The 20,027-nt window shown below is 46.2% G+C and overlaps 3 protein-coding genes across 4 annotated transcripts; 2 read left to right on the forward strand and 1 right to left on the reverse strand.

The window, feature by feature from the left end:
* The first annotated feature begins 4,950 nt into the window (after nucleotides 1-4,950).
* On the forward strand, nucleotides 4,951-8,457 carry LOC125990676 (12-(S)-hydroxy-5,8,10,14-eicosatetraenoic acid receptor). Its single transcript, XM_049758092.2, has 3 exons — nucleotides 4,951-5,994; nucleotides 6,312-6,873; nucleotides 7,707-8,457. The coding sequence occupies exons 1-3, from the start codon at nucleotides 5,969-5,971 to the stop codon at nucleotides 8,166-8,168; spliced, it is 1,050 nt and encodes a 349-aa protein (XP_049614049.1). The 5' UTR covers nucleotides 4,951-5,968; the 3' UTR covers nucleotides 8,169-8,457.
* Nucleotides 8,458-10,086: 1,629 nt separating this feature from the next.
* Nucleotides 10,087-12,033, forward strand: LOC125990677 (12-(S)-hydroxy-5,8,10,14-eicosatetraenoic acid receptor). The gene is made up of 4 exons (XM_049758093.2): nucleotides 10,087-10,391; nucleotides 10,571-10,823; nucleotides 10,910-11,062; nucleotides 11,147-12,033. Exons 1-4 carry the CDS (start codon nucleotides 10,240-10,242, stop codon nucleotides 11,609-11,611), a joined length of 1,023 nt encoding a protein of 340 aa, XP_049614050.1. The 5' UTR covers nucleotides 10,087-10,239; the 3' UTR covers nucleotides 11,612-12,033.
* A 1,494-nt stretch (nucleotides 12,034-13,527) lies between these two features.
* msraa (methionine sulfoxide reductase Aa) lies at nucleotides 13,528-17,221 on the reverse strand. 2 transcript variants are annotated; one of them, XR_007489031.2, is made up of 7 exons: nucleotides 16,953-17,221; nucleotides 15,508-15,576; nucleotides 15,282-15,401; nucleotides 15,111-15,215; nucleotides 14,866-14,972; nucleotides 13,998-14,219; nucleotides 13,528-13,950 (listed from the first exon to the last, which is right to left on the reverse strand). XR_007489031.2 is itself a non-coding variant. In XM_049758094.1 (6 exons), exons 1-6 carry the CDS (start codon nucleotides 17,095-17,097, stop codon nucleotides 14,049-14,051), a joined length of 717 nt encoding a protein of 238 aa, XP_049614051.1. In that variant the 5' UTR covers nucleotides 17,098-17,220; the 3' UTR covers nucleotides 13,528-14,048. The 2 variants fall into 2 exon arrangements, 1 of the variants encoding a protein (XP_049614051.1); XM_049758094.1 differs by having other exon boundaries at nucleotides 13,528-14,219; nucleotides 16,953-17,220.
* Between the last annotated feature and the right edge of the window lie 2,806 nt (nucleotides 17,222-20,027).

A 20,027-nucleotide genomic window follows, 5' to 3' on the forward strand; every position in this document is an offset into this window, starting at 1 on the left:
GATCAAAATAAATGGACTTCCTTTTCCCTCGCCCGGACGCGGGTCACCGGGGCCTCCCTCTGGAGCCAGGCCTGGAGGCGGGGCTCGAAGGCGAGGGTCTGGTGGCCGGGCCTTCACCCATGGGGCCCGGCCGGGCATAGCCCGAAAAGGAAACGTGGGTCCCCCTTCCCATGGGCTCACCACCTGTGGGAGGGGCCCAAGGGGTCGGGTGCAATGTGTGCTGGGCGGCAGCCAAAGGCAGGGACCTTGGCGGTCTGATCCCCGGCTGCAGAAGCTGGCTCTTGGGACATGGAATGTCACCTCTCTGGCTGGAAAGGAGCCCGAGCTGGTGTGCGAGGCAGAAAAATTCCGACTAGATATAGTCGGACTAGCCTTCTCGAGAGGGGCGGACTCTCTTCCACTCTGGAGTTGCCCACGGTGAGAGGCGTCGAGCAGGTGTGGGTATACTTATTGCCCTCCGGCTGGGCGCCTGCACATTGGGGTTCACCCCGGTGAACGAGAGGGTAGCCTCCCTCCGCCTTCGGGTGGGGGGACGGGTCCTGACTGTCGTTTGTGTCTATGCACCAAACGGCAGCTCAGAGTACCCGCCCTTCTTGGGGTCCCTGGAGGAAGTGCTGGAGAGCGCTCCTTCTGGGGACTCCATCGTTCTACTGGGTGACTTCAATGCTCACGTGGGCAATGACAGTGAGACCTGGAAGGGTGTGATTGGGAGGAACGGCCCCCCCGATCTGAACCCGAGCGGTGTTCTATTGTTGGACTTCTGTGCTCGACATGGATTTTCAATGATGAACACCATGTTCAAGCATAAGGGTGTCCATGTGTGCACTTGGCACCAGGACACCCTAGGCCGCAGTTCGATGATCGACTTTGTAGTCGTGTCATCGGATTTGCGGCCGCATGTTTTGGACACTCGGGTGAAGAGAGGGGCGGAGCTGTCAACTGATCACCACCTGGTGGTGGGTTGGCTCCGATGGTGGGGGAAGATGCCGGTCCGACCTGGCAGACCCAAACGCTCTGTGAGGGTCTGCTGGGAACGTCTGGCAGAATCTCCTGTCAGGAAGAGTTTCAACTCCCACCTCCGGCAGAGCTTTTCCCACGTCCCGGGGGAGGCGGGGGACATTGAGTCTGAATGGACCATGTTCCGCGCCTCCATTGTTGAGGCGGCCGACCGGAGCTGTGGCCGTAAGGTCGTTGGTGCCTGTCGTGGCGGCAATCCCCGAACCCGCTGGTGGACACCGGCGGTAAGGGATGCCGTCAAGCTGAAGAAGGAGTCCTATCGGGCCGTTTTGGCCTGCGGGACTCCGGAGGCAGCTGACAGGTACCGGATGGCCAAGCGGAACGCGGCTTCGGCGGTTGCTGAGGCAAAAACCCGGGCGTGGGAGGAGTTTGGTGAGGCCATGGAGAATGACTTTTGGACGGCTTCGAGGAAATTCTGGTCCACCATCCGGCGTCTCAGGAGGGGGAAGCAGTGCAACGTCAACACTGTTTACAGTGGGGATGGCGTGCTGCTGACCTCGACTCGGGACGTCATGAGTCGGTGGGGAGAATACTTCGAAGACCTCCTCAATTCCACCTACACGCCTTCCATTGAGGAAGCAGGGCCTGGAGACTCTGAGGCGGATTCTCCAATCTCTGGGGTTGAAGTCACTGAGGTAGTTAAAAAACTCCTCGGTGGCAAGTTCTTAAAGGCTCTGGATGTTGTGGGGCTGTCATGGCTGACATGCCTCTACAACATTGCGTGGACATCGGGGACAGTGCCTCTGGATTGGCAGACTGGGGTGGTGGTTCCCCTCTTTAAGAAGGGGGACCGGAGGGTGTGTTCCAATTACAGGGGAATCACACTCCTCAGCCTCCCTGGTAAGGTCTATTCAGGAGTGCTGGAGAGGAGGGTCCATCGGGAGGTCGAACCTCGGATTCAGGAGGAACAGTGTGGCTTTCGTCCTGGCCGTGGAACAGTGGACCAGCTCTACACCCTCGGCAGGATCCTCGAGGGTGCATGGGAGTTCGCCCAACCAGTCCACATGTGTTTTGTGGACTTGGAGAAGGCGTTCGACCGTGTCCCTCGGGAGGTTCTGTGGAGGGTGCTTCGGGAGTACGGGGTGCCGAGCCAACTGATAAGGGCGGTTCGGTCCCTGTATCACCGATGCCAGAGTCTGGTCCGCCTTTCCGGCAGTAAGTCGGATTCGTTCCCAGTGAGGGTTGGACTCCGCCAAGGCTGCCCTTTGTCACCGATTCTGTTCATAATTTTTATGGACAGAATTTCTAGGCGCAGCCGAGGTGTTGAGGGGGTCTGGTTTGGGGACCTCAGCATCGTGTCTCTGCTTTTTGCAGATGACGTGGTGCTGTTGGCTTCTTCAGGCCATGATCTCCAGCTCTCGCTGGAACGGTTCGCAGCCGAGTGTGAAGCGGTCGGGATGAGGGTCAGCACCTCCAAATCCGAGTCCATGGTCCTCGATCGGAAAAGGGTGGAATGCCCTCTCCGGATCGGGGATGAGATCCTGCCCCAAGTGGAGGAGTTCAAGTATCTTGGAGTCTTGTTCACGAGTGAGGGGAGGATGGAGCGCGAGATCGACAGGCGGATCGGTGCAGCGTCGGCAGTAATGCGGACCCTGTACCGGTCCGTTGTGGTGAAGAGAGAGCTGAGCCAAAAGGCAAAGTCAGCTTTATTGTCAATTTCTCCACATGCCAAAGACACACAAAGACATGGCTCACAACAGACAAACAAGTAAAGCGTGCTGAATAAATAATGAATAAGCGGAAGAAGATGGATGGATGGATGGATGGATGGATGGATGGATGGATGGATGGATGGATGGATGGATGGATGGATGGATGGATGGATGGATGGATGGATGGATGGATGGATGGATGGATGGATGGATGGATGGATGGATGGATGGATGGATGTTTTGATTGTTGGATTTCTAAGTAGTTTACATTTTGGATGAAATGCTGTAAAGTGATACGTAATGTCTATAAAAATGGGTGACAATAGTTGAGAACCACTGCTGTCAAAAAACATTCAACAGTTCAGTGAAGCACAGAGATTAACTCTCAATTTAATGCATTCAGAAATTATTTTCACATCTGTGAATAATGGGGGGGGCGGCTCGGTGGCGTACTGGGTAGCACGTCCGCCTCACAGTTAGGAGGGTGCGGGTTCGATTCCACCTCCGGCCCTCCCTGTGTGGAGTTTACATGTTCTCCCTGGGCCCGCGTGGGTTTTCTCCGGGCGCTCCGGTTTCCTCCCACATTCCCAAAACATGGTAGGCCGATTGAAGACTCCAAATTGTCCCTAGGTGTGAGTGTGAGTGTGAATGGTTGTCTGTCTCTGTGTGCCCTGCGATTGGCTGGCAACCGGTTCAGGGTGTCCCCCGCCTACTGCCCGATGACGGCTGGGATAGGCTCCAGCACGCCCGCGACCCCCGTGGGGACTAAGCGGTTCAGAAAATGGATGGATGGATGGATGAATAATGGGGGTACATTGTTTCTGTGAAAGATGTGTGTCAATACAGAGGAGGAAAAAATAAAGGCAAAATATAAAGAAAATGTCATTTGCTTTTTTATAGGTGAAGTGGCAGAGTAGAAAATAGACTGAAATTCTAAAACAGATTACTGTGGGGGAAAAAAATTGAGATTTGATTGTAAAGCCAGTGGACGCCCGCAAATGTTTTGACTTTCTGCTAAATGGCCTCTATCGCATGACTTCGCGAGTGCTCTGTGGTCTTTGTTATCAGTCAAATTGTATACACGCACTGATCCAGTGATAACGGGTACATTCATTTAGGCTAAAGCTAAGCTAAAGATGCAAGTGACATTGAAAGTGATGTTGCACTTCCTAACATTTATGTGAGATTATTTTATACTTTAGGTGCGAAAGTAGTTTATATTCCAGGGCTCCCCCTACAGGTGTGGGGTGCCACTACACCAGTGAGCATAAGCGGTTAAGAGAAGGGATTGAGATAGTCTACTAATCTAATCTCGTTATCTTCGCTGTCCTTTTCTTTCACTTCCTGATATCAGTGTGCCATGGTGTCAGTCGTTTGCGGTTTCCTTCCGTCCCACTGCCCTAAAAGAAAATTAAATCAACATCCTGAGTTCTCTTCGGACGTTTTGCCGACCTTTTCGTAGGCGGTGAAAGTTGTGGTCCACATCACCACATCAAGGTCAGAATATGAGACATTTGACGTGTGATTTGCAAGTTAAATGCCTGGCAGAATTTGTGCGTAATATCTGAGATGCATTTGAGTTGGCCTTATTCTTAGCATGTCAATCAAACTTGTCTTAAGGCAAAAAAGGAGGGTGAGGCAAAGTAATGAAAGATTTAAGAGAGAACTAATAACTGTGAGAAAAAAACAGTTTTCCATGGATTACAAAAGCACTAAATCTTTCCTCAGTCCCAACTTTTTACAGGCAATTAAAAAAGTAAACAAGTTGATGACTTTAAACCAACAAAACCTTCTCAGCATTTGTAACCAGTTGAGCTGAATCACAATGTGTCCGAATGATGACCTTCACGCTGAATCAGTTGAGTCATAACAACGAATGACGTTTGCTATTCATATTTGGATGAGAAAAAGTTCCTAATCTTGCAATATTTTTCAACTGAAAATTTGTAATCCTTCATAACTGGTTGCATCCAGGAAATCACTTCTCGAGAAATTCACAATGTAAAAAAAAAAGTGAAATAAAATCGCTTTACTTTGGCAACCACAACATCACGATGCACATCAATAAACAAGTCAGCACTATCTTTATAGTCCATAAAAGTGCCTCATAGTCGTTTGTCAGTTGAGCAAGTCGAGTTTTACAGCAATCCTGGCGCGCCTTGATCCTCTAACCAAGAGACGTGGTGGACAAATAAAGTATTGTCAGAAGGAGAAGGGGTTCAAAAGTCAGCTCCAAAGTAAACAGAAAAATATGAACAGGAAAAAAAAAGCATAATGGACATGATTGTGTTTATATAGTGGAGACGGGAAACAAGTCGGGCTGGACGAGTCAAGCGCTTAAGGACAAGAATTTGATTTTGTTTGAAGGTCTTTTTCGTCCAAGCCTGGAATTGAGCGTCCGGCTCAAGCCTGCAGCGTCTCTTCCTTGTCTGACTGGAGAAAGTTTGCCATGCAACGAGCTGTCTGGACTTGTCGAGCGAGTCGGGAGGCATGCGGGAACCCTTCCACTACCTCCTCCGCCTCTTCCCTGAGGAACACCACATTCCTCGCATCTTCTCCTTCCACATTGGCAATGACATAAATTACCAGTTCCACCGTGGATTCCCAGGCATCTGAAGGGAATCCCACTGTGGCTGCTAGAGCACAGTAAGTGACGCCAAGGGGGTACACGGGAAGGCCACACCGAAAAATAACATGCAATAGTATGTCTGTGAAACTTGGGACGAAAACTCCAAATGGTCTTTCGTTTCGACAAAGCTAGGAAAAATATCTCAGCTACATGCAAGCTTGCGGGATTGAACAAAGCAGGGCCCTCGGAATAGCTCTGCAGATAATTCTCACACTTGATGCCAAGGGATTGCAGGATGTCTGTGAGCGCCTGTCAAGCATGTCCATGTTGACGTCGAGCTGTACGTTGGGGCCGGCTGGCTGGGCACTGGGTGACTCACCTCCTGGGGCTATAAGGAGGAGCCTTGACAAGAGCACAGAAACCAGTTGCGCCACTCTCCCGCTGTGAATCACTGTCAGAGCTGGAGCTCTCTGGCGTGAACAGAAGCACAACAAGCAGGACAGCCACGACCCTGCACCCAGCAAGAACCTCGCACCCATCTGGGACCCCTCGAGCTAAAACCTAACTTGGGACTTTGGCGTGCATTCCACTGAAGGAACCAGTTGGACAGGATTCTGGGGTTTGACAACAAGGATTTGCTTTTTGACTTCATGCCTATGAAAATTAGCTATCGTCGGTACGGCACTACGCACTCTTGAGGACTTGCAAGTTGCGAGAAAATAATAGGGGCATGCTTTTTCCAGCACTTTTCCACAGGTAGGTGCCATGCAATAATTCACAGCAAGATATCATAACTGCTTGTTTCTCTGCGCTATTAAGGGAAGCTGGAATTATTCGGTCCCTGACCAGCAGGCATAGAATCTTCTAAATCATTGTATTACATTTTTCATATCATCCCACCGGGCGGTAGAGCTAAGGAGGGGCACATTAAAGATCAGGAGTGGGGGTGCCGTCTTCAAGTTCCCTCTTCAATGCGTACAAGTCAGCTGTAACCACTCCCACAACGGCGCAGCACTTGGAGTCAATGTTTGCATTTCAACAGACTTGAAAGATTATTCTGATTCTGATTCCAGAGAAGATTCCTCCCCGGCTCCTGACATGGCAAACAGCACCATATACCAGCTGATCGAAGCTTGCGAGGTCACCCACGAGGGGCTCTACAAGTTCTACGCCGCCATCATGATTATAATCGTCATCCTGGCCTTGCCTCTCAACATGTCCGTCCTGCACCTCTTCATCTTCAAGTTGAAGTTCTGGAAGTCCAACAGCAACAACGTCTTCCTGTTCAACCTGGTGCTGGCCGACATGCTGCTCCTCTTCAGCCTCCCCATCAAGGCATACAACTTCATCCAAGGGGAGCGGCGGAACAGCAACGACGCCGTGTGCAAAGCCATGCTCTTCATGCTCTTCCTCAACCGGGGAGCCAGCATTGCCTTCCTCACTGTCACGTCCATCGACCGCTACTTCAACGTAGTCCACCCAGGCCGCAAGAATCTGCTTAAAGCTCTCAAGAAATCGCCGCACATCTCCATCTTCATCTGGCTGCTGCTTCTGCCCCTCACCATTCCGACCATGCTGAAGAACTTTGAATGCTGCAACAGCCACAAGAGTGACAGGGATGACACTCTGATCAAGGTACGGTGAGCCCTGGAGGGGATTTACGATATTGAGATTTTTTATCTTAACATTCAGTGGGGTCACTTGTATCTTCAGAAAGCAGGTACATGAAAGATAAGGAAAGCTCAATGAAGCTGGAGAAGGCTGCGCTATGTCACTGGCTCCAGGCTCGACGTGTCATGCCAGTCTATTAATAAAACATCTTGCTTCGTGGTTAGTAATGTGGCCTCATGGGAAGAAAGTTTACATGGGATCTCGGCTGCTACTCCGGCTTCCTGCCGCATTCCAAAAACATGCGCTGATGATCGCTCCAAATTACTTTGTGTTTACAAACTAAATGTACGTTGGCTTGAACTCAGCAGGTAAAATAATCTTTTATATTTACAGTGATGACTCTAAATTGTTCTTGTTTATATAAAAGTACATTAGGAAGACTGAAATTGTTTTCAGTGTTTACAAAAGACGTCTGTTAGTCCAAAAGTTATTTGAAGACTTAATAGTGGAGATCCTCACCTCTGTGAATTAGACCATGCGTGATAAAGGTCAGCTTGAGGAGAGAAACAAAAAAAACTGTCTGTGGCGCTAGCTTAGCATTGCTGCTGACACATACGCGTGCTATGCAAGGGTCACTAACAAAATACAAATGGGTGAACAATTAACATGAGATGTTCTTCTGGGAGTTATTAAACATAAAACACAAGATGAGCTTTAGAATTTCTTTCTGTTGTAGTTGCTTGGCATTTAATAAAAATGACTGAAAAGTGGCTGATATCAGTCAATTAAATTGCCAGTCCGTTTGAAGTTGCATCGTTGCTATGCGGGGCTTTCACGTTCATCTTTGTGTGCCTCAGGATGTGGTGGACAGTTTAAGAGAAGCGGTCTTCTTCACGCAAATCCTCATCCCCTTCATCATCCTGGTCTACTGCACCGTGCACATCGTCAACCGCTTGCGCAAGAAGACGGTGGGCAACAAGACCAAACTGAAGAGAGCCGTTTTCCTGGTCACCTCAGTCATGGTGGTCTTCTCGCTCTGCTTCCTGCCGTGCACCATCGCGCGGATGGTGCTGCTGGTGGCCCGTGTGCATGAGTGGGGGGCGTCAGCCCAGGACAAAGCGACGGTGGCTTTCGACGGCCTCATGGTTCTGTCCTTCTTGGATTGTCTGCTGGACCCGCTGGTCTACTGCTTCTGCAGCACCAAGTTCAAGGCGCTCTACTTGTCCAATTATTTCCCCTTCTTGCTGAAGGAAGATTCTTTGCCGATGGACAGCTCCACGGGGAACACGTCAAACCCGAAACGCAACAACGTCATCTGAGAGGCGAGCCGCCACAACGTGGACTTCATTGGTAAACTGGGACCATACCTGATTCTGTTATTTTACGGCGGAGGAGAGGTCTGACGTTCTGGATTTAAAGCGGACACATTTGTCTTGGTTTTCAAACCCAATTACTGACTGAATGAAAATATCTTCTTTGGTAACAAGTTAACAAGATTATCTTGAATATGATATTGAAAATGAGATTTTGTTTATCAAAAGGTCTTCTACTTGCATGTAATTTGTCGAGGTCATTATTTGTAAATAAATAAAGATGACATATTTTTAATTTGAAGCCTTTTTTTTCTACATGTCAATGGATGGTGTACCTAATGAAACGTCCATCCGAAATGTGACAAGCGTGACGAAATAATCAACAATCCCATATGACTTCACACAGTGCGTTGCGCAACAACTGAAGGTCATAATGGGAAGATGACTATTATTCATGTCACTTTGTCAATCCTGATTTCCTTAAAGGCTAAAAGGAGGTCAGGTTTCATTCCAAAAGGAATGTCCAATCATAAACTAGTGTCCTACAAAAGTTCCAGTGTGAAAGTGCATTTTAAATACATTTATAAATATAATATATATATATTTAATTGCATACCTACCTAAACAACATTAAACGACGAGAAAATCAAAACTATACATTGGTATATTGCCTACCATGGAAGGTATAAGAGGAAATCATGACCTGGTCACCTCGATGATGTCGTCACGTGCCACGGCCTGTGATGTCATCCAGAGGGCAAGTGGGCACATGTGTCTGTGCGTCTAAAAATAGAGGTCAGGCAGTGGGCGCACTTCGATTAACTTTGATTCATGTGTGTCATTGCTTTGTCTAACTTTACATTATGTTGTCATAACATTATGTGTTTGTGTGGATGGACGTGTCGGGACACAACTACAGTTTTGGTCTGATGGAAAAGAAGCTGGCGATGATGCGGTGGGATGTGTCGGGGCGCGCAAACTGAAAGTTGATAACTGATGAGCAAGATGATGAGCAGGAAAGATGAACAAGGTTTTTCCCCAGACGGAGTCATCAGTTTTAGACTCATCGAAACCCCGAATGCTGCTTTTTGATTGCGGTATCAAGTTGTAGCGAATCTGGCTGAGCGACAAAGTAGCAGCTAGCTCATGTCGGAGCCGATGGAATAGCTAACCGATCTTGAAGAGGGGCATTCGAGAAGGTAGAGATTGCGAAATAAGATGTGCGGTCGGTAAGAGGCACGTACGTGGAAGGAAGCTACGAGACAAACAACTTCCTCCTCCCGTGAACTTGACTATCTGCGCCATCTTCAAACTGTTTTTGTTATCGCCATGGCAACGTCACGGATTGCCTGAGAAGCCAAGCGATTAACCAGCAAATAAATGATTGCCATGTGAGGTTTCGAGGCATCTTTGTCAGGAAAGGTAATGGTTTGAAGAGCTTCACCCCAAACAAGCTTCTAATACATCCGCTTTAGCAAACAAATGCCTCGCCTCCAATAAACACTATCTTTTATTGTGGGCCTCAACCACTACAAGTACTTCTTTTCAAATATTTTTCCCCCAAGTGTGTAATCCACTACAACTAATAAATGCGCCATCGCAAGTCAGACAGATAAACACCCACATTTTAATCAATGCATCATCAAACAAAGATCCAGACGGCCGTGGCCATGTTGGGGGGTCTTCCGTAATGCGGGACATGAGCAGACATGAGTGACTGCCTGTCACGACCACCTGAGGAATTTCACAAGATTTTCCAGCAAAGAGCTCGGGAAACACCGTCGACTTGTGATGTAATCATTCAGTTTGGATGCGTGGAAAAAATGGGAGCCCAAGTGAGAAGATGCGGGGAGGCCTGACTTGAAACCACACCTCCAAGTATGAAGCCCCTTCGCTCACTTGGTCTGTTTGCGTGTGTGTGTGTGTGGAAGGGGCTGGCTCTTATGCCGCCACTCATCTGTCTAGCAGCAGTCAGCACCTTTGAGCCCGGCGTTCACTAACCGAGTGCTTCCTCGTAATGTGACTCAAACTTGACGCCACTCTCCTGGACGAAGAGAAGCAGAGACAGAGCAGGAGGATGGGAACCAACTCATCGGCCGTGGATAACAAGTTGGACCACTGCAACGTGACGAACGCCGCGACGTACAACGTCCTCTCCGGGATCATCGTGGGACAGTTTGCGCTCGGTCTGCCTCTCAACCTCTCCGTCCTCTACATCTTCCTCTTCAGGTATCTCCACCTCTCATATTTGGTCGACATATGATTCCTGTTTTCCCATGAAAAGTAGAAAATGCCTTAAACAGATTTTTGAACTGCCTTACCTCACATAAACATATTATTCTGTTGTTTCATTCATCACAATGAACAAATAACATGCCTTGAAACATCATTCCTTCTGATTCATGGAGGTTCAAGTTCTGGAAGAACAAGAGCGTGTTTCTGTTCAACATCGTGGTGGCCGACTTTCTGCTGGTGGCCTGCCTTCCCGGCGAGTTCTACAGCTTCCAGCTGGGTCAGAGGCGAAGTACCAATCACGGGCTGTGCAAGACCATGCTCTTCATGCTCTTCCTCAACCGCGGGGCCAGCATCGCCTTCTTAGTCACCCTGACCCTGGACCGTTACTTCAACGTGGTGCACCTCGGACGGAGGAACTTCGTCAAGGTAATCCTCAGACTGTGTTGTAAATCGCTCCCTGAGCAACTTTAATAATAGCAGAAAATCTTTCATTTTTCTGGGGATTTCTCAAGGTCCTGAAGAAGTCTCCGGAAATCTCGGTGGTGATCTGGCTGCTTCTGTTGCCGCTCACCATCCCGATCATGGTCCAGAGCTTCGAGTGCTGCAACAGCCACGGACGAATCGTGGAGACCATCTACCATGACATCACAGACACCTCCAGAGAGGTACTGAGCCCATCACATTCTTTAAAAAACACAATTGTACATGTAGAAGCGGGCATGTTTTCTCACGGTGGTTCTCGGCCATAGGTGGTGTTCTTCTCGCAAATTCTCATCCCTTTCATCATCTTGCTATACTGCACGGTGCGCACCGTCCATCGGCTCAGGAGGAAGACGGTGGGAGAAAAGGCCAAATTGAGGCGGGCCATGTGTGTGGTTATGTCGGTGATAGTCATCTTCTCCGTTTGCTTCCTGCCGTGCGCCGTCGCCCGAGCGGCATTGCTATTCGTGCGTCTGAAAGGATGGCAAGAGACCGAGGGTGTGATGGTTCAGGTGAACGACTCGCTCATGGTGCTGTCCTACACCGACTGCCTGCTGGACCCGCTGGTCTACTGCTTCTGCCACTCGGGCTTTAAGGACGCCTACCTGAACACCTTCTGTCCGGCTTTCCTGCACAAGAGACTGTGTAAGGCCAAAACCACAACAATGACTACTACGACGACCTCTGCAGGCAGGAGCCTCTCTTTGCGTATGATTGAGAACTTTCAAGTATGAATGATATTTGGATGTTATTTTATTGTCTGAAGTCAGAGTCCATCATTATGGAGGCCCAAACGTTAAATGGCATTTTATGTGGTCATATTGCAAATACTGTCTTAAAAAAAAAAACAAGAACAAAGGTTATGAAATGAGGAACTTAACCTTGAAATACGATTGACACAAATTAGGTCATTCCTCTGTGAAAACTGTAACACTGTATTTGGTTTATACGACCTACACAAATTGTATTATTGTATTTCATTTATGCTAAACAGTGTTGACAACATTTTAAGAGGAATACAAATTGAGGCCGCAATTTAGGTGTCACGTGGGCACAAAATGCAAATTTGTGGCCACGATTAAATGAGGCTGTGAAATTGTTAATACTTGTGCTTCTTTAGATTTTTTGTAATAAACTTCCTCAAATTAAAAACAAATACTATTTTTTTAAGGACGTCATGTACCGTTTACATATCGTGACAAATAAACATATCCGACGCAACACACATCAATGTCACAACGCCAATGGGCTTGTTTCTTTCGGAACCGTTTTAGTGCGACACCCAATGGGAAACAGCGCGTTACCAAGGCGACGACGGCAACATAAACCCGTCTAACGCGTTCCATTTGCTGTTTTTTTTTTTACCGTATATAAATCTAATCATTTAATTGTTTGTATTTTACGTTACAGCTTGTAGCGGTGATTTATGTTTTCGGCGATTGTTCTTGTCGTGCACGTACATTATTGGAATGTTAATGTCCTTGCAGTTTTTCAGCAGCAACACGATAATTCATGACATGCACTGATCATCGTTACCTTGATGACAGATGTTGAAATTACAATCACCGTCAAAAACGTAAGTATTAATAATGTGTTTAATTTTTCATGAGAGAAGTGAAGCAACACTACACTGGAGATGAATTAAGACGCTTCTCTCTTGCCCTCTGCCGGCAGTAAGTGGTGACACTGAGCTTGTCCACCAATAACTTTGAGCTTGGCCATAGTTCCTAGACCACATATGTCAGAGTTACGGCCCGCGGGCCAGATCCGGCCCGCGAATTGATTATCTATGGCCCCCTGGATGATATTGAATTACTATTAGAACCGGCCCGCAGGCCACAGCCGCCCGCTGGTGTTTTGCACGCACCAACACTACATTTCCCACAATGCAACGGTAGCCCGCGATGTCCCTGCAGCTCGCACAAGCGGCTTCATTATTCATCAGTAGTCAGAGCAGAGTTCAACTTTCTGATACCCCCCTCCTCAAAAATGGCTAAACGTAAGGTGGACGCTAAGAACAGGGGGTTTCAGGCCAGGTGGGAGGCAGAGTACATGTTTACGGAGGTAAGAGGCAAACCTGTGTGTCTTCTGTGTGGAGAAAATGTGGCTGTAATGAAAGAATTTAAGTTAAGAAGGCACTATCAAACGTCTGAGAAACACACAGACAAAGACAAGAAAATGGAATATGAACAAAAGCTACAGAAGGTGGAAGAATTAAAACGAGGCCTTAAGTCCAGACATGTTCTGTTCTGTTCTATGTTCACGTATGCTAAATCGCAAAGCGACGCTGCTGCCAAGGCTAGCTTTATTGTGGCAAAAGAGATCGCAAAATCAGCCCGGCCCTTTGCAGAAGGAGAGTTGATCAAAAAACGGGTTTTGAGCCTCAGAGCCTAACCCCGAACATTGATGAACTTGTACAAAAGATAAGACACCTCTAAGTATCAGGCTCATCACAGAACAGTAACGTATTTTCCGTTTTTTAATTCGGTTACATTTTTACATTTGTTTCTACAAGACGTGGTTTTTCTTTGAAGAAAGTATTGTTTTGTCTGTGTGCCGTAAATTTTTGAATTTTATTTATTTATATTTATTTTTCAGTTGAATGGACCAAGGGAAAATTGCAGATAAGAGCCATGAGAAAGAATACAACTGATTTGATAAATTTTTTATTTTACGATTTGAAAGCATTGATCGGTAGATCATAGAGCAGCACAATAATAAACTTTCAGTTTATAATGCATGCACTTTTATTTATGCATTTATCTTGATATTAAGAAACACATTTTGTTTTTAAAACAATTTAATTTTTTGCTGTTTGGCTGTTGAAAATATTTTCCCTTGAAGTTACTGACAGAGCCATAACAAAATATTGCCATATTCATTTAATCATTAAATAATGTACACTGTGTTAGGTCTTAGTTCAATAGGCTATGTGCAATCATTCCGATATATTTTAATAAACATTGAACCAGTTTGGCCCTCGGCTTGTAGCAAATTTGTTTTTTTGGCCCTCGGTGTGTTTGACTTTGACATCCCTGTCCTAGACAGTGACTGAAGTAACTCCAGCAAAACTAACAGTACAACATATTCAAAAGTAATTCCCATGAAATGCCAAATAAAAACCTGATTTAATGTTTTGGGATTGTGATGATCCATGGCCACGATTAGCCGTTAGACCTTTGCCTTGATTCCTATTGGACAGGAGACTCCAGTCCCGCCCAACCCGCAATAGCCGCCTGGGTTCTTGCTAAGGTATTGCTGGTGGTAATCCTCGGCATAGTAAAATGGCTTTCCTTCCGCAATCTCTGTTGTGATGCTTCCGAAACCTTCTTCCGTCAGAACCTGCATGAGCAAACCCAGCGATAATCAATTTTTATTATGGGATGCAAAATTGCAAACTGTCCAATCACCTCAGCTGTCATTACTAGCAAAAGGAATCATTCTTAATTTCGGTCCAATTAGACGACATCAAGGTAAAACCAAAAACTCTAGAATATCTCACACACAAGCAAAATGACACTTCAAATAAATAAATGAAATTAAAGATTTTAGGAACATCATGTGTGTGTGTGCTTGTGTTAGTTTTGCAACTCAAGCGACTTTAGCGGGGGACAGATTTAGGACCCAGATGGTTTGGCAAGTGTGTGTGTGTGTGTGTGTGTGTGTGTGTGTGTGTGTGTGTGTGTGTGTGTGTGTGTGTGTGTGTGTACGTGTTTTTGCTTTGGGCCAACTGCTTACACACACGCACACACAGATGGGAGCGGGAGGGAGGGAGATTGAGGTGGGGTGGGGTGGGGGCCATGTACAATCTGGTGAGACAACAGAAGAAAGCAAATAGATACGCTCACCACATAATTCCTATCAAGTTGACATCAAGTCATGACCAAACAGAGTGGTGACACAATTGCATCACGTTGACAAAAAAACAAAAACTCACACTGATGTGACCACTACGCTCATCAGTAACCACGGATGATGTCGTGCCTACCTTCTGATATTGATCTCGGGACGCGAGTGCCTCCTCTAGTTGCTGCTGGGAGCAAGTGTAGATTGCCGATCGGTACGGCGTACCCACGTCGTTGCCCTGACGCATACCTTACCAAAAAAAATAAGAATTTCACTGTACTGTTTCACATGACATCCACCAATAACCGAGCAAAATTTAGACAGTTAACGTAGCACTTTTTAAAATATTCAGAGAAAAAATATGCAGCGTTGAGCATCCATACTGACCTTGCGTTGGGTTATGGCTTTCCCAGAAGATCTTGAGCAGATTGGAAAAGGGAATCTGGTTTGGATAAAAGACCACTCGGACCACCTCGGTGTGGCCTGTCATGCCTTAACACCAGATTATGTTACATTTATTGTTATGTAATATTGAAAAATAAATGTGTTTGTGTGTACCTGAGCACACTTCGTTGTAGGTGGGGTTAGGCGTGTATCCCCCGGCATAGCCCACCTGAGTGGAATAAACGCCTTTCTGACGCCAAAACTTCCTCTCTGCGCCCCAGAAGCAGCCCATCCCTGCGAGATACCACAGGAATGAAGGAATAAAAAACCTACAGTATAAATACACAATTAAGAAAAAACACATACTTCTGGTCTGAAGATCGTTGGACCACCTACTCACCAAAAACAACCATCTGCGTGTCTTCTGGGAACGGTGGCGTGGTTCTGTTGCCGTTCACATCATGTTTGGCTGAGGAAGAACATGGAACAAATATGTATTTTGGAGTCGACTAATGTCAAAGTTGATTTACCAAAGACCTCACTGATATTTTTATAAGTAAAATACCAATCGCATAAAATGCTGACAAATGATTTACCAAAGACCTCACTGATATTTTTATAAGTAAAATACCAATCACATAAAATGCTGACAAATGTTAATGTGTGCATTACTATTATCATGATCATTATTATCAGCATCATTATTAATTTACAATGAGCGAGCGTGTGTGTTTGTATGTGTCCATCAGCACCATAATAACCTGACCTCACTGATATTTTTACAAGTAAAATACCAATCACATAAAATGGTGACAAATGTTAATGTGTGCATTACTATTATCATGATCATTATTATCAGCATCATTATTAATTTACAATGAGCGAGAGTGTGCGTTTGTATGTGTGTCCATCAGCACCATAATAACCTTATCAAAACAACAATGGTAGATGCTTTATGACACGCACACACACACGCGCGCGCGCGCACACACACACATTTTTATACACACGGTACATATTAGTGCTGCTCTATTTCTGTTTGACCCCCACCGAACCACCTCCCCTTTCCCTGGATGGCAATGATTTAATCTGATGGCAGGATGCTGTGTTGCTGTGTGAAAGCACATCCAAATGGAGCACCATCCTGCCGTGGATGGGTTCTGTGTGAAAGGCAAAGGCAGATAACTGGATGCTCTTCTATTCCGGCAGCTATGCCAGTGAACGGCTATTCATGGGGCGCCAACACTCAGCAGCCCCACTCGTACTGAAGAGGGGGAGCGCGTGGTGCCAACAGGAACGGCTGCCAGATAAAAGCTGACAGCAGTCTTGTTTCCGACACACACACACTGCCATCTTAAATACTAAAAATAAAGTGTACATATCCTGTGTAAGCAGATGGACGAATGTTAGGACGGTCCGAAACGTGTCCTGATTGTCACGTGACGTTATCACAACATTGCAATGCATGTCTATAATTGCCTACCCCTATGAAGTAGACTCATTTTAGCAGTTTATTTTGTCTACATATCAAGCCTACATATAAAGTATGCAACGAGTCAATCATCATGCACATTCGGATTTTAGCCGGTTTTACTGCCGCTTCTCCTCATTACTTTCCTACTTATTGTTTATGCGGAAGTGTACGCATGCGCACAACTGTTGAAATGGAAACAAACATTAACTCATTTTCACACTATTAAGAGTTGATTCCGACCATCATTGAGCCATTAATGTGTCCACCAATCATATAGACATGAACAAATTATTGTAATCTAGTGTAGTCGCGATAAAATCGTCTCGTCATCCCTAAGATAGCATGCTAAAGCTAAACCAATGGAGACTTACCCACTACTTTGATGGCTTCAGTCCGGCCGGGTAGCGCTTTATCCGGGCTTGGCATGTGAATCTTGGAGGTCATGTCTCCCATCCGACGGTTGACAAAATGTCGCCAAAAAAGACTTAGTCTGGAGGCGTTGGAGGATGAGATCATCGAACAAGACAAGCCCGGTTTAACACTATCTCGGTTAGCTTATTCACGTAACATCCACCTGCTTGCCCAAGTCATGTTTGTGTAACTGCACACTTTGTCAACCAACACTCATGACAAGCACAGGAAGTCGTACTCGTATTAGACTAATACAGTGTTTCCCAACCTTTTTTCATTCATGGCACACCTTTTCATTGGAAAAAATCTCGCGGCACACCGCCAACAAACATCTGTTAAGCTCCTATATTAAAATCAGTTATATTACAACGAAACACGTAGAGTCCTATTCCTATATATGTATGGAGAGTCGAATAATTTAATAGAAATAAATACTAAATATTCTTTAAATTGTATTCCTTTTTTTAAATAAAAGTGACAGTTTTTTAAAAAGGTTTTAGACGGTGTAAAACTATTTAAAGTGATTGTGATTAAAATAAAAGAATCAACGTGATTTTGTTTACTGTTTATAAATATTGCAACAATAAGAACAAAGTCACTTTTAAAGACGCTTTGCTGTTCTGACAGCAGCTGAGTGGCTATCACAGTCGAGGAGTCTCGACTTGACTGCTTATTTTACGTATGTGAAAAATAACCAATCCAGGTTCTCCGGTTGAACTGCATTCTCTGATTTCCATCGGACGACAAACGCACCACAACCGTCATAGTGTCTGTCACTGTTAGCAAAAGCACACAGCAACACACATAAACTGAATATGTGCCGATGCAATACAATCATATCGACACAATATGAAATCTCAAGATTCTCCGATTCTCCACACATGCACGATTAGCAAGTGGCTGACCAGGCCTTGCGCGAACTGACCAGTGGTTTGGCGATCCTGTTTACAATGCGCTCCGTAATTAATATTGGACAGTCCCACGGCACAGCTGAACGTCTCTCACGGCACACCAGTGTGCCGCGGCACAGTGGTTGGGAAACACTGGACTAATAAATATTAAATGCATTCTCAGAGACAATTATTGACCTCCGTGCTGCTTTTGCTTTTGCTGCATCAAAATTACATCATACACACATCATTGCACTGGTTACCTTAGTTTTACACATACCTATTATTTAAATAATTTATCGACCGAAATATTCACGCTGCACCATGCCACCATAAAAAAAAAGTGTTTATGTCACTTTGAGGTGTCTCTTAATGATAATATTTATGGAGTGTGTAGCTGCAGTGGCGCATTCCAGTCCCCATCAGTCAGTCTGCAAGCTTGAGTGGGGCAGGAATGGACAGCAGATGCAAAACGACCATGTGGACCACTGTCTGTCCTTTTAAGTTCACATTAGAATGACCAAAACGACGGTGGGGAGGAGAAATGTGCTGGGCAATGAAGCCAAATTGGAATAAAGGCCTCCATTTAACGACAAATGACAAAAACAATACACAGCATCTTTTCAATAGCCTTGAAAGCCCAGAGAACATTTACTTTGTCATATTTTGCGATGTGTGTTTCAATGTCTATTTAGCTCATATGTGATTTGTTCGTGATAGATTAAAAAGCATAAAATAGATTGGCCTTTCATTGAGCTGGTACACGGAAGAGGATGCAAGAGGGTGGGCGGGGGGTGCAGAGCTGGAGGCTGAGGATGTAACAGAGGACCACCCCTCCCCATCCTCTCTCCATCTGACTGCGCCCAGCTCCTCATCGTCATCCTTCATCCTCATCCTCATCCTGCTGCAGCCTCATGCGCTCCCAAAACATTTTCGGATCCACTATTCTCGTTGGAATGCCTCGGGAGCTGACCTGGACTCAGTTGGGGATGCAAGAACAACGACGACAACAAAAGGATGTAGGTCCGACGTCCGCATCCCTGCTCCTTATGCAGTCTCTGCAGCCCCCCCCCCACCCCCCCCCCCCCCCACCTCTGTGCGGACCTCCGGCGTAGGGCTCCGACCGGGTGAAGCACGCTCGGTAAGCCGCTCGATCGATGGGACACGTGCAGACTCGTCCGCATCGGCCTTCTTCCATCGCTTCCATGCGGTAAAAAAAAAAAAAAAAAAAAAATCGAGGGAAGGGTGAAACTGCGCCATTTGCCCTGGCAGGTATTGTTTGAACTGTACTTAATGTTTTGATTTCGTTTGATCGTCCATGTATAAATTTGGCCCTTTTAAACCCAAATTTCAGTGCTGCGCCGAAGCCGCACAAAAAAAAAGACGCAACGTGCAGTTGTGCTGTGCATGCGCAAGTTGTACGAGACTGCGCATACGCCCGCGTCTAAAATAAATGCTTCCAATTGAATCACATTTAACACACTGTAAATGTCATCTAACATCATTTAAATGCACACAATTTGTAATTCCGTTGCAATTTCTCTGAGCGTCAGGTTTACGCACAACCCCCACAAAAGGCAAGCGAGCCCCCACTCCCCTCCCACCCTCCCTTGCTGATCGCTATCTAGGTCATTAGCATGTGATACTGCAGTTCCATTTTCATACAAAAATGCTGCAGGACGTCCGTTTTTTGTTTGATTTTTTTTGGTGTGTGTGTGTGTGTGGGGGGGGGGGGGGGGTTCTGATATGTCAAGTCCCAGCATCAGCATCATCGTTTCCACCAACCCTCCTCCCTCCCATCACCACCCCTGCAGCTGAGCCATTAATGCAGCACTCTATAAGAAGGTGCATTATGGCTACTAGATAATGGAGGCTGGAGGTTTTAATGGGTCCGAGTGCTGCCTAAAGGGCCATTCCGCTGCTTTTACCTGCCGCCTGTGCGCAAAACCCTGCACCATTTGAGTTCCACGGTGAATTAACTGTGAAAGCCCGGTGTCGAAAATTTTTAATTTACACCCTCGGGTCTCTTGCGACTCGCTTGCCATTGGCGTGTAAAGAAAAGATTTTGAGACTGAAATGAAAATGCATAAACATGATCTTAGTGTAATTCTTCAACGATTGACTTGTGTGTGTGTGCTTTGTGCA

Source organism: Syngnathus scovelli, chromosome 20, assembly GCF_024217435.2.
Source record: "Syngnathus scovelli strain Florida chromosome 20, RoL_Ssco_1.2, whole genome shotgun sequence".
Lineage (NCBI taxonomy): Eukaryota > Metazoa > Chordata > Actinopteri > Syngnathiformes > Syngnathidae > Syngnathus > Syngnathus scovelli.

Coding starts and splice junctions, on each gene's coding strand:
- LOC125990676 (XM_049758092.2), top strand. CDS start 5,969: ATGCTTTTTCCAGCACTTTTCCACAG. Junction 5,995..6,311: donor TTTCCAGCACTTTTCCACAG/GTAGGTGCCATG, acceptor TTCTGATTCCAG/AGAAGATTCCTCCCCGGCTC. Junction 6,874..7,706: donor GGGATGACACTCTGATCAAG/GTACGGTGAGCC, acceptor TGTGTGCCTCAG/GATGTGGTGGACAGTTTAAG.
- LOC125990677 (XM_049758093.2), top strand. CDS start 10,240: ATGGGAACCAACTCATCGGCCGTGGATAACAAGTTGGACCACTGCAAC. Junction 10,392..10,570: donor CTCTACATCTTCCTCTTCAG/GTATCTCCACCT, acceptor TGATTCATGGAG/GTTCAAGTTCTGGAAGAACA. Junction 10,824..10,909: donor GACGGAGGAACTTCGTCAAG/GTAATCCTCAGA, acceptor GGATTTCTCAAG/GTCCTGAAGAAGTCTCCGGA.
- msraa (XM_049758094.1), bottom strand. CDS start 17,097: ATGATCTCATCCTCCAACGCCTCCAGACTAAGTCTTTTTTGGCGACAT. Junction 14,973..15,110: donor AAGCCATAACCCAACGCAAG/GTCAGTATGGAT, acceptor TTTTTTGGTAAG/GTATGCGTCAGGGCAACGAC. Junction 14,220..14,865: donor CCCGAGATCAATATCAGAAG/GTAGGCACGACA, acceptor TTGCTCATGCAG/GTTCTGACGGAAGAAGGTTT.